This window comes from Macaca nemestrina, chromosome 11, assembly GCF_043159975.1.
Source record: "Macaca nemestrina isolate mMacNem1 chromosome 11, mMacNem.hap1, whole genome shotgun sequence".
Classification (NCBI taxonomy): domain Eukaryota; kingdom Metazoa; phylum Chordata; class Mammalia; order Primates; family Cercopithecidae; genus Macaca; species Macaca nemestrina.
This window is the reverse complement of record NC_092135.1, coordinates 107907896-107934943: the sequence shown is the minus strand read 5'-3', so window position 1 is coordinate 107934943 and position 27048 is coordinate 107907896. Positions and strand designations below refer to the sequence as shown.

General features: G+C 38.7%; 1 protein-coding gene across 23 annotated transcripts in view; it reads right to left on the bottom strand.

Moving 5' to 3' along the window:
- Nucleotides 1-27048, bottom strand: part of LOC105481129 (unc-80 homolog, NALCN channel complex subunit) — a 231613-nt gene that overhangs the window by 45026 nt on the left and 159539 nt on the right. For 18 of the 23 annotated variants that reach the window (XM_071073882.1, XM_071073881.1, XM_071073880.1 and 15 more), the window contains 13 exons: nucleotides 25785-25885; nucleotides 24700-24786; nucleotides 21748-21931; nucleotides 19943-20037; nucleotides 18784-18873; nucleotides 18087-18188; nucleotides 16049-16229; nucleotides 14369-14637; nucleotides 12337-12471; nucleotides 10668-10806; nucleotides 9891-9987; nucleotides 1602-1718; nucleotides 41-211 (listed from right to left, as the gene is read on the bottom strand). In XM_071073882.1, the coding sequence (XP_070929983.1) occupies nucleotides 41-211; nucleotides 1602-1718; nucleotides 9891-9987; nucleotides 10668-10806; nucleotides 12337-12471; nucleotides 14369-14637; nucleotides 16049-16229; nucleotides 18087-18188; nucleotides 18784-18873; nucleotides 19943-20037; nucleotides 21748-21931; nucleotides 24700-24786; nucleotides 25785-25885 (1768 nt within the window). The remainder of the gene's footprint in view (nucleotides 1-40; nucleotides 212-1601; nucleotides 1719-9890; nucleotides 9988-10667; nucleotides 10807-12336; nucleotides 12472-14368; nucleotides 14638-16048; nucleotides 16230-18086; nucleotides 18189-18783; nucleotides 18874-19942; nucleotides 20038-21747; nucleotides 21932-24699; nucleotides 24787-25784; nucleotides 25886-27048) is intronic. The other 5 variants (XM_011740446.3, XM_071073877.1, XM_011740447.3 and 2 more) reach the window with 1 other exon arrangement.

Sequence of the window (27048 nt, the reverse complement as noted above, 5' to 3'; positions counted from 1 at the left end):
TATGATGTAAGGCTGCAGCTATTTCTGCCAATGGGATTACCTGGTGAGGACCTCTACACTGTATAAAAGGGCCTGTAGGGACGTCGCAAGAGCAGCAGTGGCCGCAATCTCCTCTCGGGCAGCAGGTACTGTCTCCACCTGTGATGTCTGCCTCTTTAGCTTTTGTAGGTAACATGGAACTAAGGCTTCCAAGACCATCAGCATCTGAAGACTTTAAGTGACAGAAAGAAAACCGAGTCACCTTTTACATTCTACTTTTGTTGGTTGTGTCACATTTAGGAGCACAGAACAATGAAAAGCATCTAGAGATAAAATGAATTCTAAGCCCCCTTGCCTCTCCAAATCAAAAGCAGTTAAAGCTGCTGGAAATGTTGACCAACAATTATTAATTCACTAACTACCTGCTAAAAGGTGATGAATCTTGCCTTAAAGAAACATGTGATCTAGTCGGGGGAATTAGCCATACATACAAATAAATGGTTGAAAGAATAACAGAATAATAGGTGGAGCTATATAGTCCATCTAGAGAAACAGGCTTCAGAACAAAACTTCAATTCAGGAGTTTGCTGAGAGTGATTTTCCAGCTGCAACAATTTTGAGACAACATAAAACCCTTTCATGGGAGGCTGGCTTCCTAAGCTTAAGGAATTAAATAGCAAACAATGTTGGAAACAGCCATTATGATGAGGTCTGACAATGCCTGCTTACCAACGTGAGTGAACACCACTCACTGGATAGGGCCCACACTCAATTTAGTATTGGGGTGTCAGAAACACCTTGAAGGGGAAATGGAGATTAAGTAGTTATTATGCAAAGTGGGTTTTCCCCTCTAAAGTTGTAAAGTGTATAACACCATCAATATAGATTTTTTTTTTTGAGACAAAGTCTCACTCTGTCAGTCGCCCAGACTGCAGTGCAGTGCCATGATTTTGGCTCACTCCAACCTCTGCCTGGGTTCAAGTGATTCTCCTGCCTCAGCCTCCCCAGTAGCTGGGATTATAGGCGTGCACTACGGTGCCCGGATAATTTTTGTATTTTTGGTAGAGACAGGGTTTCACCATGTTGGCCACGCTGGTCTCAAACTATTGGCCTCAAGCAATCTTCCTGCCTTGGCCTCCCAAAGATCTGGGATTACAGGCATGAACCACCACACCCAGCCATCTTTTCTTTAGAGATTCCCCAATTATGTTAAAGTTTACAAATTGTGGGTTCTAGAAAACAGCAGGGATCGGTTGATATCCCAGAGAATCTGAAATCAAGTTTCTTTGATCCATTCTTTTCCCTACAGATACCAATGAGTTTTTGCTATGCTCTTTAAAATACTGAATACTGGTTTCTGGTAATATAATTTTGCCTATAATGTGTGCTCTACAAGCAGGAAATGGCAATTATCAGAATTTGGTGGGTATGGAGAAAGAGCTATGATACTTTTTTGAGTTCTCCTATTTTTTGGCAACTTAAAAAAGGAGGCAAGAAGTCGGTTCTGCTTTCTGAAATAATAAAAAGTACCTTGCTGCAAACTAATTGTCTTACTAGAAAGGGTGGACAAAATTTTTAAAACATACTGAAGGTATTAGGTAGAAGCTAAGGCTAGCAGATACCTTTTGTAGGTACCAGACTTCTGGGGGAAAGAAAGCTTCTTCGGTTCATCCAGACATTGTGCAGCACTCTTTTTTTCTAGGCATCTGCTAGTTTGTAAATTGCTTAGGGCCAAAAGGCTAAGGAAAAATCCAGGCAGAAATGTCAGCTAAGAGTTATGAAGCTAAGCAGAATTTTCAGTAGCCTCATTATGGCGAAGAAAGATATATTGGAGTTCAGGGACTTCCAAAGAGGAGTTAGACCCATGGAAGGCTGTATCCTAGGAGTGTGAAATAGATAGAACAGCCCTTACAAAGACTGAAACCCAACTTTTAAATCAAATGAATCACAGACTGAATTAAAATGATCTGCCCTACCACAGTTACTAGTCAGAGAGTAAAATGAATCATTTTTGGAGGAAGATAACATCGGGTAGATCCTCAAAGCATTTCCAACTTTTTTTAATGCAATACTCAGTAGTCAAAATTACCCAGTCCTGCTAAAACCAAATGATCAAAATCCAAGGAAAAGAACAGACAATATAAACAGAGCCACAAGTGATCTACATATTAAAGTTATCAGAGACAGATTTTTATAAAATAATGATTAAAATGTTAAATAAGAGAAATAACAAAATGGATAATTTCATCAAAACTCTGAAATCTATTAAAAAAGTGGAAATTCTAAGAACTGAAGACTGAAATATTTGAAATTAAAAACCTGAAAGATAAGTGTTAATGGTAGATTAGATACAGGAAGAGATGAATGTGAACTGTAATAAAGAACAATGGAAAACATCAAGACAGAAGAACAGAGGGTAGAAATGATAGAAAATACAGGAAAGAACATAAGAGACATATATAGAGCACGGGGTTAAGGAGGAAAAATATATATATATATATACATAAATGGAGAGGGGAGAGAAAATGGGATAAAGGTGATATTTGAAGAGTTATTTGTCAAATTTTCTAAAATTGTTGAAAGTTATCAAGCTTTATATTCAAGAAACACTATGAACCCCAAGAAGTATGAATACAAAGAAAAATCACAACTAGGCACACCACAGTCAAACTGCTTAAAACCCAAGGCAAAGAGAAAATGTTAAAAGTAGCCAGAGAAAAAGACACATTAGGGCGGGGCAGTGTGGCTCACGCCTGTAATCCCAAGACTTTGGGAGGCTGAGGTGGGCAGATCACGAGGTCAGGAGTTTGGGATCAGTCTGGCCAATATGGTGAAACTTCGTCTCTACTGAAAATATAAAAATGTAGCTGGGTGTGGTGGTGCATGACTGCAGTCCCAGCTACTTGGGAGGCTGAGGCACGAGAATCACTTGAATCCAGGAGGTGGAGGTTGTGGTGAGCTGAGATCGCGCCACTGCACTCCAGCCTGGGTGACAGAGCGAGATTCCATCTCAAAAGAGGAAAAAAGAAAAGAAAAGAAGAAAAGGACACATTAAATTCAAATGTGCAATAAAATCTAATGCTGATTTTTCAACAGATATAAGTCAGTAGAAAATGGAATATCTTCTTTTTTATTTTATTAATTAATTTTTTTTTTTTTTTTTTTTTTTTTTTTTTTTTTTTTTTTTTTTTGAGATGGAGTCTCGTTTGAGACAAGGTCTTGCTCTGTTGACCAGGTTGGAATGCGGTGGTGCAATCTCAGTTCACTGCAGCCTTATCCTGGGCTCAAGCAATCCTCCCACCTTAGCCTCTTCAGTAGCTGGGACCACAGACATGCAGCACCATACCCCACTCATTTTTGTATTTTTTGTATTTTTTTGTATTTTGTATTTTTTGCTTTGGCCTCCCAATGTGCTGGGATTACAGGCATGAGCCACCGTGCCTGGCCTGAATATTTTCTTTAAATTAAAAAAAAAAAAAAAAAACTGCCTGCCGGGCCCGGTGGCTCATGCCTGTAATCCCAGCACTTTGGGAGGCCGAGATAGGTGGATCACCTGAGGTCAGGAGTTCGAGACCAACCTGACCAACATGGAGAAACTGTGTCTCTACTAAAAATACAAAATTAGCTAAGTGTGGTGGCACATGCCTGTAATCCCAGCTACTCAGGAGGCTGACGCAGGAGAATTGCTTGAATCCGGGAGGTGGAGGTTGCAGTGAGCCAAGATTACACCATTGCACTCTAGCCTGGGCAACAAGAACAAAAACTCCGTCAAAAAAAAAAAAAAAAAAGTCAAAGGTAGAAAATAATAAAGATAAAAAAGGAAAGAAAAGGCAGACAATAAAACTACAATAGCAAAAATCAACAAAGCCCCAAATACTGATTATTTGTAAAGGGAAAGCTATTGATAAACTCCTGGAAAGAATAATAATAAGGGAGGGAGCAAAAATTCCCAGTATTAGAAATAAAAAAGTGAACACAATAAAAACCCCATAGTTGTTAAAAATTTAAAAAAAGAGAATATCAGGAACAAATTTATACCAATAAATTTAGGTACTTAAATTAAATAGAAAAATTCCTAGAAAAATGTGACTTACCAAAGCCACCACCAGGATAAACAATCTTAATTTTAAAATGTTCCCACAAGAAACGACATTACTTACAGTTTTGTGTATAAATTCTACTCAATATTTTGGAAAGACAAAATGCTCATCTGAGGCAGGCACAGTTGCTCTGCCTGTAATCCCAGCACTTTGGGAGGCTGAGGTGGGAGGAGCACCAGCCTGGGCAACACAGTGAAACTAACTTTCTCTCTCAAAAAATCAAAAAAATTAGCAGGGTGTGAAGGCACCCACCTGTAATGCCTGCTACTTGGAAGGCTGAGGTGAGAGGATTGCTCGAGCCTGGGAGATCAAGGCTGCAGTGGGCCATGATCCTGATACTGAACTCCAACCTTGGCAACAGAATGAGACTCTGTTTCAAAAATTAAAAAAACCTAATCCACACTAAATTTCTACAGAGAATAGGAGTTTTAAAAAAAAAGGAGTGGGGGGCTGGGCACGGTGGCTCACGCCTGTAATCCCAGCACTTTGGGAGGCCGAGACGGGCGGACCACCTGAGGTCAGGAGTTTGAGACCAGTCTGGTCAACATGGTGAAACCCCCTGTCTACTAAAAATACAAAAATTAGCTAGGTGTGGTGGCGGGCGCTTGTAATCCCAGCTACTTGGGAGGCTGAGGCAGGAGAATTGCTTCAACCCAGGAGGGAGATGTTGCAGTGAGCCAAGATTGTGCCATTGCACTCCAGCCTGGGAAACAAGAGTGAGACTCTGTCTCAAAAATAATAGAAAATAAAAAGGGGGGGTGGTTGGGGGAGACACTTTCCAATTTATTTTATGAGTCCAGCTTAATCTTCATATCCTTGATACTATAGCCTATAGTATAGTCAGGCTATAGTATTATTACAAGGACTTTATAATAATGGAGGGTTAAAAATAAACCTGCTAAAATGTTTACCAGTGGGTAGTTAATAAAGTAGTAGCTAAGCAAGACATCCTTTTTGTTTAAGCACTTGTAACTTTTTTAAGTATCCAGAATTGGTTTATCTTGAATGACACAGAACTACCTAGAATATCTCTTCTACTCCTAACTTCCCTGTGATCCTAGCAATAAAATTCATTAGATAATACCTTTATAAAAAATAAAAATTACAGATATAGCTCTCATTAACATAGTTGTAAAAATGCTAAAAAAATTGCAAACCAAATCTGGCAATACTGAAAAATGATAATTATAATATACAACCCAAATACAGTTTATTTTTAAGGAGGCAGGAAAGTTTTAATTTTGAAAATAAATCAGTGTAACCTGTAACCACACTTAGAAAATAAAGAATACAAATCATATAATCATCTCTATAAATAGGAACATTTAGTAATATTCATTGTCCATCAATAAGAAAACTCAACTAAACTAAGAATACAAGGCAGATTCCTTAATAATTAATTTATTAATGAGTAATAAAATTACTTCCTTAATCTTTACTGGTATATTACAACAAAATCCTTTAGCAAATATTATTCTTAGTGATGAAATACTGGAAATCCCCTCCATACCCTGAGATCAGAAATGAGACAAAGATCCCACCATCATCACCATTATCACTTCTTCTTTTTTTTTGAGACAGAGTCTTGCTCAGTCCCCAGACTGGAGTGCAGTGGCGCGATCTTGGCTTACTGCAAGGTCCGCCTCCCGGGTTCTCGCCATTCTCCTGCCTCAGCCTCCCAATTAGCTGGGACTACCGGCGCCCGCCACTACGCCCGGCTAGTTTTTTGTATTTTTTTTTAGTAGAGACGGGGTTTCACAGTGTTAGCCAGGATGGTCTCAATCTCCTGACCTCGTGATCCACCCGTCTCGGCCTCCCAAAGTGCTGAGATTACAGGCGTGAGCCACCGCGCCTGGCCTATTTTTTTTTTTTTTTTTTTGAGACGGAGTCTCGCTCTGCCACCCAGGCTGGAGTGCGGTGGCACGATCTCGGTTCACTACAAGCTCCGCCTTCCGGGTTCATGCCATTCTCCTGCCTCAGCCTCCCAAGTAGCTGGGACTATAGGCACCCGCCACCACGCCTGGCTAATTTTTTGTATTATTTAGTAAAGACGAGGTTTCACCGTGTTAGCCAGGATGGTCTTTTTTTTTTTTTTTTTTTTTTTTTTTTTTTTTTTTGAGACGGAGTCTCGCTTTGCCGCCCGGGCTGGAGTGCAGTGGCCGAGATCCGGCTCACTGCAAGCTCGGCCTCCCGGGTTCACGCCATTCTCCTGCCTCAGCCTCCCGAGTAGCTGGGACTACAGGCGCCGCCACCTCGCCCGGCTAGTTTTTTGTACTTTTTGGTAGAGACGGGGTTTCACCGTGTTAGCCAGGATGGTCTCGATCTCCTGACCTCGTGATCCGCCCGTCTCGGCCTCCCAAAGTGCTGGGATTACAGGCTTGAGCCACCGGCCAGGATGGTCTTTATCTCCTGACTTCGTGATCCGCCCACCTTGGCTTCCCAAAGTGCTGGGATTACAGGCATGAGCCACCGCGCCCAGCCTCCATCATCACTTCTATTCCATTTTGTATTAAGGTTCTAGTCAGTGCATTAAGGACAGAGAAAGGAATAACGTGTATAAATAAGAATTTGAAAGGATAAAATACAACTCTCATGATTTGCAGATAACATAATTAATTAAATAGAAAACACTAAGAGATCACACATATAAAATAAAAAATACTGCTAACTTCATTTGAAAATGGGCAGAAGACTTCAGTAGGCACTTTGCACAAGGAGATGTCCACATTTCAATAAACATTTATCTGAAAAGCTTCCAAACCTTTTAATTTGCAAGAGGAAAATGGAAATTAAAATGATAATGAATGTCACTACAACCCAAATAAAAAGACGGAAGATAACAAGTGTTGATGAGGCCATAAAGTACTAGAACATTTACATACTGTTGGTGGGAATGAAAATTGAAACCACTTTTTGGTAGTATCTACTAAAGCAAGAAATACTTATATTCCATGACTTAGCCTAGCATTTCCATCCATAGAAATGCATACATATTTGTGTACAAAAACATTCACTGTAGCATTATTTATAATACCTTCAAACCAGATCCAACACAAATGCCTGATAACAAGCGAAGAAATAAATAAATTGTAGCATAGTCATACAGTGAACTATTGTAAGTGAATGAAAAAGAATCAACTACTGTTACACACATTTATATGCATTTATATGAACGAATCTCATGAAATAATACTGAATCACAGAAGTCAGCCATTAAAGAGTAGCTACTATACTATTTCAGTTAAATAAATTTCAGAAATAGGCAAAACTGATTTATCATATTAGAAATCAGGATAGTAGTGCCTCTATCTGATTTTTCTATCCAAGTGGTAGGTAGATGTGATAACATTATGAACACTTATGGAACTGTAAAATTGTGATTTTTAAATGTTTTATGTGAATGTTTCACTTAAATAAAATACTTTTTTAAAAAAAATTAAGTGCAACAGAGACTTGCTATTACAAATGTTGAAGTCCTGTAAGTATGTTACTTATTCCCATGAGAGACATCCCAGGGAACCACTGCTTAAGAAAACCTGACCTTACTGACATATCAAGATGTCATCTGGTTTAAACTGACAGAATGGAAAATTAGGGAGGATTTAAAAAAATTCTAATTTAACTTAACAATATTAGACTGGCCTTTAACTCACAATGACAAGCGAATTTGATTGTGAACTCTCATACCTTTTGATTTCAATGTGTTTCAATTTTAACGTGAAAGATAATTTTATGACTCAATGGAAATTTGGTAAAATTTGAAATGGAGAATTTTTTTTTTTTTTTTTTTTGAGACGGAGTCTCGCTCTGCCGCCCAGGCTGGAGTGCAGTGGCCCGATCTCAGCTCACTGCAAGCTCCGCCTCCCGGGTTTATGCCATTCTCCTGCCTCAGCCTCCTGTGTAGCTGGGACTACAGGCGCCCGCCACCTCGCCCGGCTAGTTTTTTTGTATTTTTTAGTAGAGACAGGGTTTCACCGTGTTAGCCAGGATGGTCTCGATCTCCTGACCTCGTGATCCGCCCGTCTCGGCCTCCCAAAGTGCTGGGATTACAGGCTTGAGCCACCGCGCCCGGCCTTGAAATGGAGAATTTTTTTTTTTTTTTTTTTTTTTGAGACGGAGTCTCGCTCTGTCACCCAGGCTGGAGTGCAGTGGCCGGATCTCAGCTCACTGCAAGCTCCGCCTCCCGGGTTCACGCCATTCTCCTGCCTCAGCCTCCCGAGTAGCTGGGACTACAGGCGCCTGCCACCTCGCCCGGCTAAGTTTTTGTATTTTTAGTAGAGACGGGGTTTCACTGTGTTAGCCAGGATGGTCTCGATCTCCTGACCTCGTGATCCGCCCGTCTCGGCCTCCCAACGTCCTGGGATTACAGGCTTGAGCCACCTCGCCCGGCCGAAATGGAGAATTTTTTAGTCAAACTTAGGTGTTCCCTATGTTGTGGGAATTTTAATATTGGAGAATCTATATGCATTTTATTTTTGCAGTGTCTCAATTGCAGTATCTCTGACATATCCAGTTAACAATGTAGCTGGACACACTTGGAATGGAAAATAGAGCAGAGAGAAGATGTTTACAATCGTCTATAGAATGGATTTGGAGTTAACTTAATGCAGGATTCGATCCATTCTGGAACTTTTTCTAGATCTGTGGTATTATAGGAAGAGCAGGAAAGTGGGAGTACGACCATCCTGCAGCTTTGCTCTCCTGAGGGCCACAGCCACATCTGTGCCTGACCACAGGCATACTGTTTTTCTCCCCATTGCTCAAGAAGACAAAAATTCGAGAATGTTGGGGAAAACATTTCTTACTCATTCTTCATGTTTTCTTCCAGTAAAAAAGAGTTCAATTAATATAAATCTTGGCTCTTCTTGACCCTTATTCATTCTCTTATGGGGGAGAGAAACAGGCTTAAGGTGCAGGGAAAATGTATAAAGATATATTCGGCATAATCAGCCTGGCTCCTTCCTTCTTCCTGGAAGAGCTTGTCAACAGAGTACAGCTTTTAATAGATCAGATTTAAATCTCAGACCAGAGCCAACATCTTTGAATTGGGATGACTCACTCTTCATGGGAGTCTTTTGAATTCTCTGCACTTGGCAAAATGAAGGCAAGATTGATATTCTTGCCCCTTGTGTTACAGAAATTCTTATTGCCCCTTGAAAGGAGTTTTCTTAAATAAATATCTGTTATGACATTTCGTTTGCTACTAATTTATATTACTTGTGAGGAAAAATATTTTCTAACAAGACTAAATACCTTAGCATCTGCACAAGATCCAAATTAAGGGATTTCAAATGAATGAAGATATACTATTGTTTTCCAGAACCTATGCTATGTTTCCTAAACTTAGTTTGTTTCTTCTTTTCTTTTTTCTCTCTTTTTTCTTTTCCTGACAGTCTTACTCTGTTGCCCAGGCTAGAGTGCAGAGGTACAATCACAGCTCACTGCAACCTTGACCTCCTTGGATTAAGTTATCCTTCTGCCTCAGCCTCCCAAAAAGTTGGGACTACAGGCGTGCACCACCACACCTAGCTAATTTTTAATTTTTTAAATTTTTTGTAGAGACAGAGTCTCACTATGTTGCCCAGGCTAGCCTTGAACTCCTGGGCTAAAGGAATCTTCTTGCCTCAGCCTTCCAAAGTGCTGGGATTATAGGTGTGAGCCACCACACCTGGCCTAAATTTACGTTTTGAAAGTTTACTTGTCAGAATGTTACAGACTGATATTACTCAGCATAACCTTTGTATTCATTCAATTTTATTTTCTTTGCTGTATTTACTTATGACAAGGCACAGAATAAAGGGCTGCAGATACCTTCTGAATGATTCGGGAGCGTATGCCACCACAGTGACACAGAGCTTAATGGCTTCACTGATAGAAAATGTCAGATCTTCGTTTCCATAGCAGAAATCTGAAGGAACAAAAAGTAAAGGCACACCATCAGAGTGGATTCAGCAGGAGATAAAGAAGCACCTATTACTCCTAATGTTATAATTCCAGTACATACTATAGCTTTTTCTTGTTAAATTTTATTCCTACACCGTGAAAACTACTAATTTCTTCATCTAAAGGGAATGAAATTCTGTTTTCTAGTTTTGAACAATCAGATGTAAAATAAAAGTACTTTTCTGATGTGTTTTAAAAAATCTCAGATAATAGAAGACACTGAAGGGCATTTAAATTGTCTGAGGTTGAGGCTTTATCCTTGAGTTGTCTCTGGTTCTACACATTCCATGATAATAAAAGACCATTTTGGAGGGTTATTCACTTAAGAGTTACCCAAGATAACCCAACTTTCTGAAAACTGCAGTGCTAGAGCAATGGTCTACTGAGCATCATTTTAATACAGTTTTCATGGCAGGTAATTCCCTACTCTTTAGGATTCATAAGAAATTTAAGAAAAAAAAAGTACTCATTCAATTTCGACTACTGTTTAATTTATTTTTGCTACTTTGATTTAGCTATATATACACACACATTTAAATATATGTATATGTGTGTATTTTATACACACACACACACACACACACACACACACATATTTAACAATTGCAATGAGAGAAAGAATGTCAAAGCAAGTTTTGCTTTTACCTAATGACTTAAGAGGCTTCTCAGCTTTGACCAGTTCTAAGATGTCTAATATGTCGGTGGTCTCTCCCTCTAGGGACTGCAGCAAGTCAAACAGGCACTGAGCTGACACACCTTTGCTGGGCCCATTATTGGCAGCATCCTGATAAAGAAAAACAATTTTAGTTTATTGACTCCCACCACCGTACAACTATAGCTTGACAGGAATTCAAATTTTATAAACGCTATTACCAGTAACAACTACAACATCTACCTGGAATTCAGTTTACATAATTCTGCATCCAGCAATGCTGTGATTTTGGAGTGGTACACCTGACTTTTAAGGGATCTATTAAATTCTAATCTAGAACAAAAGAGGTATTTGTAAAAGCTCATAAAAATACAGCAATATATGAACTTCCAAAAAGTTCATATCAATGATTCCTTTAATCGAAGATGGTAGAACTAAGGAAATTTCTACAATTGATTGGTTGAATACTACAAATATGTTTGAGGAACATATACTTATTTTAACTAACAACCCTGGGAATTTCACAGGTCTTCTTTGATAATGTATCTCCACATGGAGATACTTACAATTTCAAATCTATTTAAGATGGCTTCAAATAATTCATTGAAACAACAAATCCTTATGAAGTTCTTGTGTGTCAGGCACCACGCTACGCACTGAAGTTATAGAAAACCAAAACCAAAATGCAAATAAAACAACAATACAACAATAACTAAAACCAAACAAACAAGCAAAGACAAAAACATACAAAGGTCTTGCTTTCATGAAGATTAAATTCTGTTGGTTGAGTGTGTTAGAAATTCATGTTAATAAAACAAATACATATAACGTGATATGGTGGTAAAAACTCTGAAGAAAAAGAAAAACAAAGCAAGGTAGGTGGTAGAGAGTGACAAAAAGGAATGAAAATTGGCAAACTTTCCTTTTACCATTTTCTATTTTCCATCTCTTTTATGAATTGAATATTTAAAAAACTGTAGAGTTGGTCTATTTATGTGTTAGGAGCTGAGATGAAAGCTGAAGAGGAATGTTGAAGAGAAATGATATGCTTGTTGAAAGAAAACTTATTTATGGTATGCATGTCTCATTGGTTAAAGAAAGAGAGCTGAGAGACTGAATATACAAGCTGTCAATGACTAGATCATACATAAAAATAGAACTTTGACCCACAACCTGCAGCAACCTTCTCAGGAAACCAACCCATTGTCTACAATAACCAGCCCAGGAAGCCAGCCTAAGTCAGGCTTGTAGGAAGTCAGGCTACTAGCTCCAGTGGTGATCAAACAATAACCTCTGTAACAATTGACCCAAAGTAACCAGGACTTGCATAATAACTGAGAGCTTTCCTAATTTTTGTCCCTGCTTCCAACTTAGGACCAACCAGAGAAAGCCCAATATACACCCCTAACACATCATTTATAAGATGCCCCACTTCTAGTTAGTTCACCTGCAGGTTCCCCAGGACAATAGCTCCAATCAGGACATACCTGAAGCCTCCACTTTTTTTCAGTATACAGCTTTCCCACTCCTCTGCCTGCCTTTGTATCTCTGCCAAAACACAAGTGATGGTAGCCAACTCCTTTGGCATAGTAAGCTCTAATAAATAACCTTGTTTTTCTAACTTTGTTGGTCTTCATTTTTTTTCCCACAGAGCTTACTCACAGGAAATTCCAGGAGAGGGGCCACACTAGCAAACAGCTGGAGCACAAAGGGTTTCCGGTGTAGAATATAGAACTGGTGACAGGCAAATTCGATGGCTTGACGCAGCTGGGGATTGCTTTCATAGTCAGAGTACACCTATGGAGAAATGCCAGATATTTGAAAAATGCCTTAATAAAGTATCAAAGTTGTATTCGCTTTTAAAACTCATGGTCATAGGAAGCTTGGAGGGAAATAGCTAACTTCGTAAACTGGTAGAGAGGAATGTAAAATGGTATAAACTTTCTCTAGATAAATTTAGTAATACACCTCAAAATGCTAAAAATCTAAACATACTTCTTTTCCAGGAAGTTTGTGACTAGGAATTTATCTCAAGGAAAGGACTAGACACTTGTATAAGCATGTATACATAAGAATGCCTGCTGCAAGACTGGTTATAACAATGGAAAACTTGAAACAAATTATTCATAAATATTACTTGCTTAAGTGAATTACGGTATATACAAACCATAGCATACTGTGTAGTAATTTAAAAAATGCTGTAAGGCTAAATGTAGCTATATAAAATGCCTACGATATTCTTAGTGCTATATGAAAAAACTAGGTTACAAACTTGAAAATATATAATTGTGTGTGTGTGTGTGTGTGTGTGTGTGTGTGTATGTGTGTAGGAAAGAGTGCTAGGATTTGGAAGTATAAACAACGATTACCTGGGAGAAAGGATTTTAAGTGGTCCTTATTTTTGCTTTAAACTTTCTTCATCTTTTCAATTTTGTAATGAACATTCTTGCTTTTGGTAATCAGTAAAAAAATACTTACTAAAAAATAGAGAAAATTGCAACTATCTAAAAATGGGGAAGAGAGTCGTGCAATAGCAACTTTCTTGCCCCCATAGGTTTAGCAAACTTCACTTTGTATAAGTATGTGTTGTGTTCATAATTTTTATCAAAACTTCCTCAAAAATAGAGAACTAGGATGAGCCCCTGCGCCCTGCCTGATTTTATTTAGTACTCCTAAATGTAGCCAGCTATACATTAGACACGAGTAAATAAAAATTGTTCTCTAAATTACCTTCTCAAATCCCATTACATCATATTTACTGGGAATGAAAATCTCTATTCAGTTAGAAGTCAGGGAATCTCTTGGGAGAAACATCAGCTAAACACTTGCCAAAATACATGTGACTCAAGAACAGAAGTCCTCAAACTTTCTAAGGCAGTGGTCCTCAACCTTTTTGGCACCAGGGACTGGTTTCATGGAAGACAATGTTTTCATGGACCAGGGTGAGTGGGGGGGATGGTTTCAGAATGAAACTGTTCCACCTCAGATCATCAGGCATTAGATTTAGGAGCATGCAACCTAGATCCCTCACATGCACAGTTCACAATAGGGTTCTGGCTCCTATGAAAATCTAGGGGTGGGGGTTCCTTACAGGCCACAGACCAGTACTGGTCCATGGCACAGAGGTAGAGGCTTCCTGTTCTAGGACATCAAAACTACTTGAAGGTCTTGTCAAAAACACAAATTACTGGGCCCTGATCTCTGAGTTTCTGATTCAGTAGACCTGAGATGGGCTCCAAGAATGTGCATTTCTCTTTCTTTAAATTTTTTTTCTTTTTAGAGATGGGGTCTTGTTATGCTCCCCAAGCTAGTCTTGAGCTCCTCACTTCAAGAGATTCTCCCACCTTGGCCTCCTAACGCACTGGCATTACAGGTGTGAGCCACCACACCTGGCTAGAATGTACATTTCCAACAAGTTTCCAGTTGATGCTGATGCTGCTGGCCCAGGGAGTACAACTTAAGAATCACTGTCCTAGACTAAATGGGAAATATCCCAAGTCTGGGGCTCTCAGAGTAGAAAGGAATATTGAGAACTCTTGCAAATTTATGGGGGGATTTCATTTGTTGCCTTCTGTTGTCACAAAAGAAGATAATAACTCCATCATTAAAAAGTTTCAGTATAGATCTAGGTGAGCAGCTAGATATAAGCAGTAGTCATGTTAATTTTCTGGTTAGGAGAGGAGGTTCTGGGCACCTGCAGCATGGTGGGGAGAATCCACTGGTAGCCGCTGAGAGAGAAGAGGTGGTTGAAGTGCACCGCGGTATTGATGACGGTGGCAGCGTACTGCCTGAGCAGGGCACTGTCTTCTGGGTGGAGGATCAGAGCCCCGTTAAAAACATTGAGGAAAAGCATGATTTCGTCTCCCCATGGAAACTCGCTCGGCATGCCCAGGAACATTTCCTCCAGGAGCTGGATCCACAAGCTTTTCTGAAGAGTGTCGAGGCCAAACAGTTCCTTTCCAGCTGTGAGAACATGAAACAGCAGAGACAGAATTAGCCCCACACCAATCCTGTCAGCCTGGGAGGTGATCAAACCCAAGGCGCTGCTGTTCTCCGTTTGTTCCACCTCCAGGATGTGAAGATCTACTGCTGAAATGTTTTCCAGCACAATATTACTGGCCTTAATAGAGCACTTCCTGTTTCTCCGTGGACTTTCATCATCACCTCTTAACTAACTGTGGGTAAGGCAGAGCAGGCATTGGCAGCGTTTTACTGCTAAATAAGCTGTCAGTTGGAGAAAAATAAATTATTTCAGCTAGAAAATGGCAGGGATGGGACTACTGCTTGGTCTTTTAATTAATGGTCAGAGGCTACAGCTCTATCTACTCCTGCTGAAGCTGAAGCTTTTTTTTTTTTTTGGAGATGGAGTCTCACTCTGTCACCCAGTCTGGAGTGCAGTGGCGCAAATCTTGGCTCACTGTAACCTCCATCTCCTGGGTTCATGTGATTCTCATGCTTCAGATCCCTGAGTAGCTGGGATTACAGGTGCCCGCCACCATACCCAGCTAATTTATTTTTTTGTATTTTTAGTAGAGACAGGGTTTCGCCATGTTGGCCAGGCTAGTCTCGAACTCCTGACCACAAGTGATCTGCCTGCCTGGGCCTCCCAAAGGGCTGGGATTACAGGCATGAGTCATTTTGCCCAGCCTGTCTGAAGCTTCTGGATGAGGGCGATAAAGCACAGGGATGCTAATTTAATTGTCTCAAATTAATAACCGAGTAACAGAGCAAGGCTCCAAAGTGGGTCTCTTTCTGTGTCTATGTCTCTTTCTCTCAATTGAGGCATTATTTAGAGTAAAATGCAGAGATTTTAAATGTGGAGTTCATTGAATTTTGACAAAAATATGCACTATGCACTCATGTAAGCAACATTCAATCAACATACAGACAATTTTCATCACCCTTCTGCCCCTTTCCAGGAAATTCATTTCCTCCAAATCCAGAGGCAACCACCATTCTGATTTCTATCATTCTAGATGAGTTCTGCCTCTTTTTGAACTTCACACAAATACCTGGTCCTTGTTTAGTCAAGTATTCTCCTACCCCAACAACACCATCCTACCCACGCTTCAACTGCTGATGATTAGCTTAGAGCAGTGGTTCTCAAAATTGGGTGCTTGGGATAGCAGCATAAGCATCACCTGAGAACTTATTAGAAATGCAAACTCTTGGGCCCCATCCTGAAACGCAGAGGTGGAGGGCGGGGCCCAAAAATCTGTGTTTCAACAAGTCCTCCAGGGGTCTCTTGTGCAGACTCAGGTCTGAGAGCCACTGGTTTTACGGCACCCTCTGCTGATTCAGATGCTCTCCATTTGAGAACAAAACAAGTGCGTTAGAAAAAGCCCCAGAGAGGCAATGTTTCTTTGTTTGATACCTTGAGGATCACTGAAGAGTGAAAACTCAGCATCAATAGCACTTCGAGGGAATGAGGGTAGGCGGAGGAGGTCTTCCTGAAGCATGGAGACATGGGACTGTTTGTGGGCTGTGGGGATCTTCTGGGTTAGGGAGATGAGAAACAATACCCGCCCTACTTCTTCCAGCTTCCGGGTGAACACCTGGAGAAAATAAAAGCAGGAGCAGACAAAAAGGAGAATTAGAAACTCCAGATTTACAGAGAGAAGAAACTGAAGGAAAAACCTTTAATGGCAAACTGGGTCGATAAAGTGGGAAAAGTGAAAAGAGGGAGACGTGTTTTTTTTCCTTTATCAGAAGAAAGAGCAAACAATACTTAATTGCCTCTCACTTCCTTCTGCCTGCTTTACAGAAGGAAATGTAGGAAATGTTCCTTATGGAGTTTTAGGCTGGAGAGGAGCATAAGGCAGGCATTGTCAAGAATAGTTCAATATTAAATAGAGCCCATTTGTTTGGATGCTATAATATGGAAGACCTTCACTAACAGGGAGCCCGTCAGTCAGTTCCAATTGCTTCTACCATTGCCACCAATGCCTTAAGCTGTTTCCTGAGAGTTCCGGGTTTGTCTTTTAAAAGAACAAAGACTGATGTGAGATCCAGGAAAAACCTATCTTGGGACAGAAGCTCATGGGTCCTTGATTGGCGCTCCGAGTTTAAAGGGCATACACATGGGGCTCTTGGTTCTCAGGTCCTATTCTGTTGATGATTAGGAAGTTTATATGCAGTGAGTAGCTACTGAGGAAACTTCTGAGCTAGACTCATAGGCCTCCATATTATAATCTCCCTGAGGAACTTAGAAGTCTAAAGGCTCTAACTTGAAGTGTACATGACAGCAAGAACTCCATTTGATGGCATTCTTTGACAACTTGTTCTTAAACATGATGAACACACACACACACACACACACACACACACACACACACACAGGGAGAGGGGGAGAGTGAGAGAGAGAGAGACACTAGGGAAGCACCATTATTGATTAGGGTTTTAATTATCTTATCCTAAAATCATGGGCTGGGGTAATTTGGGGAGAATGGTTTTAGAAATTGTTTATATTTAAGATGTAACAGTTTTGCCCAACATCTCACACCTTGCAACACATTCAGTATTTTCTTTCTTTTAAATAGAATGTAGGTAGTTAATGGTAGCTATATTTTTAATTACTTAAGTGGTCTAATTCTATGCCATTCTCACTCATTTCATGAAGATGTTTTTGGATATTTTGATGCCAAATTATTATCCTTGATATGTACAGAAAATTGAAATGATCAAGTATCCTGAAATTCTTTAAAGATTTTATTTAAACAATGAATGCAATAAATATGCAATATTAAAATTGTATCATTTTTAGAATTGTATACTAAAGTTATATTTTGCATGCAGAATAGTGACTTTCCTTAAGCTCAAAGTCTGATTTGAGATTAGATGTGAATATTATTCTGTTCTTCAACCTTAAACCTAAGTACAGCTGCTAGACTATATCTCTTCCTGTTTCAAGATAAATTAATAACATGCCCAAGGTCAGATCCCCGGTCAGAGGCAGAACTGGGACGAAGTCCAAATCTTTGAACTTTAGTTTAATGCTTTTTTTTTTCAGGCATACTAGAGTGACCCCTTTTACTTTGTAGCCAGCTAGTGTAAACCACTGGGATAACTTACATAATTACATTATGTGTATTTCCAATCCAATTTTACAGAATGTGAAATGAAAATCTACATTTAGAAAATAATAGGTAAATAAATTAGAATATTTCTATTGTTTATACTCAATAATTCATCATTACACTACTCCAAGTGAGTGTTTCTTAACACCTTTAAGCAATGATCCAATTTGTAAATCTTATACTATTTGGGGGAACAATTTATTGAGTAAGGGCCAACTATGGTCTCCAGAGAGGGTCATAATGGAATCATAGAATCTCAAAGTTGGCAATATATGAACAGATATCTACTCCAACAACATGACAAAACCATGAAATAAAACTGACGTGGTCAGACACCTGTTTCTGAATGAGTTCCTGTCCCTTCTCCGGATGCATATGTACAAGGTTCAGCTGGGGAGATACTGACCTCCGGAAAGGATAAATATCTCGAACATAGGTCTGTGTGGATTACACAAAGAGAAAAAAAAAGAGTTCAAAAGATTAAACATTTATTCTCATTTCTTCTTTACCCAAAGGTCTAAGTACTAGGATGCTATGCCAGGAAAAAAGCAGCTAAAGGCAGTGTACTAAACAACTCTTTGGAAGATCACTGTAAAGTGATGTCAGCAAGCATCCTGAGGCCCCTTCTGCTCATTTGATCAGGTCAGCATGGTCATGTTTAACATGGTAGAACAGAGATGCAAAACGGCATTCAAATTCCAAATAGACACACACAGGTATTATAAGGGCAATGTAATTTTTCATGTAATAATGATCAATAACTAAGTGTCTTATCTAGCTTATCTCATTTAACTATTACAACTGCTCTAGCATGGATACCATTATCATTACCTTCATTTTACACAAAAGAAAACCAAAGGGTAGAAAGGTGAAGTTGCCAGTCAAAAGCCCCACTGATAGTAAGATGGTGTGACCCAGGTGGTCATACTATTAACTTCTAAGAAGCGATGCCTCCCTGATTATGAGCCACCCTCAGGTAGGCATGATAAGTCTTTGGCACAACTCAACAGGGATGTCATTACTGGTGTCTTACCTTATTGTAGTGGATAAGGTTCCATCGTTTATCCATAAGAAAATAATGTGTTGACTGGGATTCTGGGATGTTAAAAAACTCCAGACACTCCTAGAACAATAGCAACAAATTTTACTAAATGTTTACCAGGAAGATATTATGTCCTAGGTAGTAAGCTGACAGATACAAATTTCGAAAAAACAAGGTAACCTCTTACGAGGATTATATATATATATATTGATGTCTTACATAAATTGTATACATTAGATATGTGTGTGTCTTATATAAACTGTATACACTAGATATGTGTGTGTGTATATATGTATACATACACACACACACACACACACACACACACACACACACACCATGGCTGCATATATACCCACACAGAGTTATCCAAAGAATGGTACCATAAAGACTGATAATGTGATATAAACCATCTGCTCTCATAGTGTCCAAGACGTACGATTATAAATCAGACTGAGTGATGGACTGTGGAGGAACAGTGGCACCTACTGGTCTCAGCATCAGGAAGAAAACATGTTTAGAGAAACATTTAGGAATAATATAAACTATCATGCACTGTGCACATTATATAGTATATACTAGGTATAGATAACTTGTATAACCTGAACCAGTATCTCAGTACTGTTGAAAATGAAACTGAGACTAGAGAAGTCCTATCACTTGATTTAGGTCACACTGGTTGTGGTGAAGGCAGCGTTTGAATGTACTCTGTTTGCCTTCCTGCTATCCCACCATTCATCATGAGTATAGAAATGGAGTAGTTGTTGAAGTTGGGCCTTAGAAATTCTCTGGAGATGTCTGAGTGAAGCCAAAAGGAGCAGTAATGACCCTTTCCACTGAAATAAGATGCATGAGTTTGGAAAAGTTGATTTTTTTCCAGAGGTCTCTTCTACTTACATCTGGGCCCAGAACTGTGTTCCTGAAAATCAGATTACTGACAGTTTACTGACTAAAGTCAGTAGAAGTGGGGAAAATTATGGAAGGAAATAGCATAAGGGAATAATAGTGGGGCAGATTTTAGAAGAGTAAAGAAATGCATAAACATCCATTGAAAGATAGAAAAATGCCATTTTCTTCTAAAATGAATCTTCAATGAGGTGGCCATAGCATTGTCCTTAAAAAAATTATTTCTGTTAAAAGTTATTCCTACCTTCAACAGGGCTTCAAACTGAGTGTCTTCATGGACTGGTAACTGGGTTGGGATATCGCACTCATTCTGTCCATGAACTACCAAGGTTTTAGTACCTACGAAAGATAAAAAGAATAATAAACTGACTTTTGCTATAGGAAAATTTGTATTTCAAAGCATAAAGTATTAAAATATTAACAATAATCTGATGTTTTTACTGTTAATTACAATACTTAATTCATAGTTACATATATATTTATTTTTTTATCTGGAAGTTTAATATTAATACATATATATTTTAAATATATTCACTTATTAAAAGTGATAGGTATGGAGTTCTCAATACTTTTTAAAAAGTTTTATTTTTAGTAGAGACAGGGTTTCGCCATGTTGCCCAGGCTGGTCTCAAACTCCTGACCTCAAGCAATTCACCCGCCTCAGCCTCCCAAAGTGTGGGGATTACAGGAGTGAACCACCACGCTCGGCCAAGTTCCCAATACTTCTACCTGTCTTTTACATGCATAATTGTATTTAAATCTCACAGCAACCCCATGATGTGGGTATTATGATTTTTATCTTACAAATGAGGAAAAAGAGAAATGGAATAACTTAAGAGACATATTTATTTAGTGGAAGAGTTAGACTTCAAACCTCAAGCATTGCAACAAGTAATACATCCCTGTTTTCTAGATGAGGTGACCAGGCAATAAAGGTTAAGAAAATATAGACAGAGATATTAGCAAAACCAAAACAACTACTTGAAATGTAGCTTAAAGCTACATTTTCTGTATTCTTCTTGGCTGATTGAGACAATATTTATTCTACTTCATTCATTAAATTACAAATCTTTGTGAACATTATGATATACATCGACTTTTAGTGAGTTGTCTTTAAGTATGTTAAAAATAGGAGTTTCTTCGCTATAATAAAAACGGATTACTTTTTTTGGATAATCTACAGAACGTATACATACACAATTATCATTTATTGAATGCTTATCATAAGCCAGGTGTGGCAGCAAGTATTTCACATATCTCAACTCATTTATTCCTCACAATCGTGAAGTATGAATTATATCCCTATTTTATACACAAGGAAAGAAAGCTTTGAGAAATGATGTACTTCTTCACAGTTAATACTAGTTATGTGACTAATAAATGGCAGTGCTATGATTTAAACACAGGCTTCTTTGCTGAGAGAACCTGTGTTCTCATCTCTACATAACTCTGTCTTTCACTTTTATTCAATACATGTATCATCTCAAATTTTCTTAGTCACTGCACAAGGATAAAGGGATTGTCAAAATCTTTGTCTTAAGGCAAAACAAGCTATCTGAAGTGAAAAGGAATCGTATCTTGAGTTTACATCATGCTTCATGTTCTTTTGTAATGCTCCTTCTTCCTGCTTTCCCCTTTTCCAATTTTTCATAAAGCCTTCTCTCATGGAGTTTACAAAGAACTGGAGTCCATGCCATACAAACAATATTATTCTCCTTGCACTGCCAAAAATTCACTCAAAAAAGCTTTCAGTTCAGCTGGCTCTCTGCGATAGACTTAAATAAATCTTCAACCTTGGCAGCCCTTCAAGGACTGATTCATGCGGATCTCAGTTTTGAGTCTCCCTTTTCAGCTGGCAACCGCTGACTTTTTAAAGGGTCTATTGTATTTCCTCTGATTATATTAAACAAAAATTCTTTGAAGCACTCAATACTGCGGGCTAGGACTCTGAAAATTTTCTCATGAATGAACGAGCCTCTTAGTCTTTCAAAGGACTATTTATAATTTTTTTTTTTAAAGTTATGTTACTAAAAAGTACTAGTGGCTTACCTGGCATTGAAGCGGTCACCAGGAGCTTCACCTCGCACTGCTCCTTCTTCATTGTCTGCTTGAGATCCTTGAAGAAGAGGCCCTCCACGTAACCCACCACCTCCCACAGGAATGTCAGGGTGGCTGAAATGGCATCCATCCCCCACTCGCAGGGGGTCCGCACAAAGTACATGATTAATCCTACCTAGAAGTCAGGATAAGAAGAATTCACAAAGCTACAATAATCCTGAGCTCACATTCTCATTTCCTTAGCTTTTCTTGTTTTAAACTCGATCTTCTGTGCCTTCGTATTCTCCATTCAAATGCTTCTGTAACACTTTCAACGTTACCAGGAGAGGGCATAACTGGAAAACTGACCACACAGGCTGCTGTACATTTTCATATATCACTAAAATGGCGAATTCTTAAGAAAAAAGCAGACCATTCCCCCCGCCCCCCACCCAGGCATCATGTCACTTGGTAGCTAGGTACTTAAGCCATCCAAAATTCATCTGTATATGAAGTTTGCCCAAGCACTATTAGCAGCTTGGATTATGTCTAATAGTCTCAAAGCTAAGAGCACTCTACTTGGCTAAGTTGGTGAACTTCAAAATTTTTGTGTGTCTTCTTTTTTTTGTTTTTAAATTTAGGGGTACACGCGCAGGTTTGTTACACAGGTAAATATGTCATGAGGTTTGTTGTGCACATTATTTTACCAGCTGGGTTGTTTGCATACCTTCTAATGTAATTTGGAAAAACTGTGTGCCCTTTTGCACTTTTTAAAGTTGACATCTAACATGTCTCATTCGAAATTTATTTTTTATTAATAGGAGGTAGAATATGTTCAGCATTCTATACATTGAAATAAGATGACGACTGACTACAATTGGAATAGTTGATGAAATAAGTTTCAATTATCTTATTCAATAATGTGCAAATATTCAGAAAGAAATAGTGTACTTTTTTTTTTTTTCTTGTGTGTTTTAGCCACTGTTTCTTCAAAAATTTTGTAGTCCTGGAAAACTTTCTAGTTATGTTGAAAGAATCAGAGTTGCAAACCTAATTTGTTTTGGTGTTCTAAATGCTGGACACCCTAAGGATGGCCAACTCTCACCCTTAATAGAAATTTATAAAACATAGGACCAGATAGAAAGTTCTATGGGTTAAAGTGCATTGATCAATCAGAAAAATCGATTTCTTAAAACTATTAATAACATAGAATACAGATTCTTTCTCCAACCTACATGCCTGTCAGTGCAGCCTGGTAAGCTCTGGGATGATGGGGTGGGTCTTCCTTGTGTGCGCTAGAATAATGGTTGAGATGGCAGATTTACTCAACAAGTGTTAGTGCGTATCTGTAAGTTGAGCATTTGGAGATTTATTTCTTTTAAAACTATCTGGGCATCAAGGTCTTTTAAAAATATTTTTGTTGCGGAGCTAAAGAATGGAGGAGAGCAGTGGTCTGGGCAAGCATTTCTCCTATTCAGTGACCTGGGGGAAGAGGCAGGTACACGGACAAGCGAAAGAAACACTGAAAGCACTCTCGCCTCCAGTCCCTGTTTGGGCTCCTTCCATACCAACCTGGATGCAGTGTAAATTTTAGCAGGGCACACACTTAAACTGAGGGAGGCCCTAACATTTCGCTTTCCAAATCCACCTTTGGTTTTTGTATGGTGTAGACAGAACCCAGAAGTAGTGGATGTTTGGCTGGAAAGCTTTCCAGATAGAACGGCCATAGGCTGTTGTCACTGAGCGGGTTGCTGTAGCTGGTGGACTTCCTATGTTAGAGCCATATGGGACTCATGGCAAGAACTCAAGGGGTCTAAAGCACCCAAAGAAGCTGAGGGGAGGTTGAATCTCCCAGCAAACACTTCCAGGAGCAGACAGGCTTTGAGTGACAGTAGCCATGGGCTTGAGTTTGTGCTCATCCAGCAACCAGCCAAAGAACATGGTCTCACAAACGAACGACTCAGATAAAATGCAAGGGGTAAGATGTGAACGAAGGTCTTTATTCTACCCAACTCCACATAGCTATAGAGACAAAAGCAGTGGGAAGGAGGGAGAATTCCTAGAGACTATGCATTTTTATCCAAGAGAGACTGAAAACCACCAAAAAGTACTGTTTATGTTTTGGTACCGGTCTGAACTTAAATCTGGATTGGATATTTATTCATATTTTTTCCCTTGGCAACCAGCAAGTAGACACTCAGGAGGAAGATGACCAAATTAGTCTTAGACAAGAGAAAGGAATTACAAATGTTCTCTGCACATGGGGGTTGTGGTGTGAGTTAAATTTATCACCCTGCTAGGGATGCATATGCATATGGATAACTGAAGGAGTATGCCCAGCACAGACACTAATTTGGCTATTGGTCTGCCTGGATTAAGGGGCAGTTTCAAGCAGTAGTCATCAGGTTCTAGTCCCCAAACTGCATATTCATTTGGGGTTTACAAAAAGAATGTGAAGAACTGGTAAGTCTCAGAGGATCAGGAAAGAACTGCCAGGGCAGTTAAAACTGTCATAGACGCTGCCATGGAAAAATACATACACAGAAACTTTCCATCTAGGACAACAGTTGCATCTGTGTGTGTGTGTGTGTGTGTGTGTGTGTGTGTGTGTGTGTGTGTGTGTGTGTGTGTGTGTGTTTAAACACAGATAGGAAAAGAGGAAAAAATACTAAAAGAACACATGTTTTCTCAACAGAAAACCAAAATAAAGAACAAACATAAGGAAGTTATATATTGCTAAAGGAAGACAGAGAGGAAACTGACATTTCTATTGACTGCCCTCCATATGCCAAAGAGTATGCCAGGCAAGGGCTTCCCCGAAAGTATAGGGAAGCGTAGGTGAATTTAGTTGACCAGAATTTGCCTTTAGTGACATAATTAATGGAAATTTATTGAAAAAAAATCTCCTAAGACCTTTTCATCATGGTGCTGCTTTGTAATTGGAAATGAACATTTATAACTCACCAAATAGTTGAATAGGATGTGAGATGTCTGAGCAGGAAAGTCTCCAATATTCAAGAGAAGTTTGCGCAGCATGTACATTAACTCATCCTGAAAGAGGAACGGAATTTTTAATGTTTCCTTCAGCTGCCATGCTGTAGAAAATAAAATTAACTTCTTGAAAATTCGGGATTGGGGGAGGGATTTTTCTTACTTTTGCCCACATATTGATTTTAATTATGTTCAAGATTTTCATATAGTATAGGTGATACTTGTTAAGTAGTATTTAAACCATCTGGAACACCTTTCTCCTAGGAGCTAACACTTAAAAATCACTGAGCAGCACACGACTTTGTTCTTTTTAAATTGACACTGTGTGTGTGGGTCACAGGCAAGTCACAGGAAAGTTGTATATTTAGTTAACTCTATTGGCCATGGTAGCCTGATATGATGGGAATGTGAGGAGGACCTATGTTGAAAAATCATTAAACAAACCAGGTTTTTGTGAACTTCCTAATTCTGCTTTCTAGATTTTGAGTCAAAGAGAAAAAGAGAGGTTACGAGAGGATAGATTGAAATGTCTGTAATTAACTTTACCTTTCAGAAACTAAACTTAACCTTCCAGTGAATATGACTATAGTATATAAATGAACAGATAATTTTTAATCATCGCTGTATTTTGCCATTGCTTGAAAAACTACTTTTATTTGGCATATTATTTCTTACAGGGTGGTCTGACAAATCAGGATTTGGGTTAATGAAAAATTTTAACATATTCTAATAATCATACCTGTATCAGACTGCCAAGCAATCAGAATTCAATGAAGGTACTCAATAGTAGGAACATTATACTTAATTTAATCTTGCAGTATTTTAGGATCCTCACTAGCAATGTAACATACACATATGGAAGCATGAATTAATGGAGAAATTAAAAAGAAAACAGCAATTAAGTATTGCTCATCATTATCATTATTTAAAAAGTACTTATTGGCTGTGTATTGGAGGGCATTGAGTTGCATGCACTGCACTACAAAGTTCTTTGCATGATTTTAACAGTGTTCACACTTGTAGCCACAGAGCTACACTAAAAAGGAAGAGGAATTTACTTGTCTATTGCTGATGGTCAGTTTTTCCAGAAAATGTCGAAGAACCGTTGATGGATCTTCAATTAGACAGTTCCATAAGACTTGTTGAGCCACAGCACTCACTTCAGAAGAGAAAGAAAGTTGAACATTTGTCTTAAATGGAGATAAGTCTATGAGACAAAGTATTTGACAATTTACAAGCTTTAGTATCTCCTTTTTGCCTTAAAAAGGCTCTGTGAACTCTTTTCTCTTTTGAAAGGTAGATATTTGTTCTCTTGGTTGTTGTCTCTGAACATTTTCATATGTAAAGAACAGGTTACCAAAAAGTGTAGGAGTTGTCTTCAGGTATCAGCCATGCTTTTGCAAAGAATATCTCTGTGAATATATGCAATTGTCTTTGTTGTGGAAATCACCCCAATAATAGCAGTAGTAAGCACTTATTAAATTGCAGTCATAGTTTATTGTTTATTTTATGGAGAAACTGTGAAGGACTATTTGGCTTTTGAAAATATGTTTTGGTTTAGAATGCATATGAATTAGGGATTTTTTTTTTCTGTCCACATGAATACTTCAAACAGTATCTCCTTCAGCAAGATAAAGTAGTTGAGCCAGTAACAATTAGGTTCTCACTTCTAATGAGGAAGTCTTAAGAATAAATAATCCTAATGAGAAAGAAAGTGCTATTTCCGTGGGGAAAGTGGTCAGGCTAAGATTGTCCAAAAGTGCCCAGACTAAGAAAGCAGGTGGGTAAAAAAGAGGGCCAGTAAACACCAAATGGTCTTTAGTTTGAACGTGTTTCCCAAATCCATTGGTTTTCAAAAGTAGGAATACAGAATTTAGCATAAATTTTATTTCAAATAAATGATACCAATTTTTGATTCAGAAACAAACCATGCAATTAAAGTTAAAGGACATATACATAATATTAACAAAAATATAAATCCAGAGCTGTAGCTTTCATGTGTCTCTACAACTAATTAAAATAGGTGTGAGTTTTTCTCACGTTGAAATTGATTACAAAAATATCTTTACATGTGAAATAAGCCAGGCACAGAAAAATAAATACTGTATGTTTTCACTCTTTGTAGAAGCTAAATAAGTTGATCTCTCAGAAGCAGAGAGTAGAATAGTGCTAACTAGAGGCTAGGAAGGGCAGGCAGGAGGGAGGCATGGGAAAGGTTGGTCAATGGATACGGAATTACAGCTAGATCGCAGGAATAAGTTTCAGCGTTCTTTAGCACTGGAGGGTGACTGTAGGTAACAGTAATTTATTCTATATTCTCAA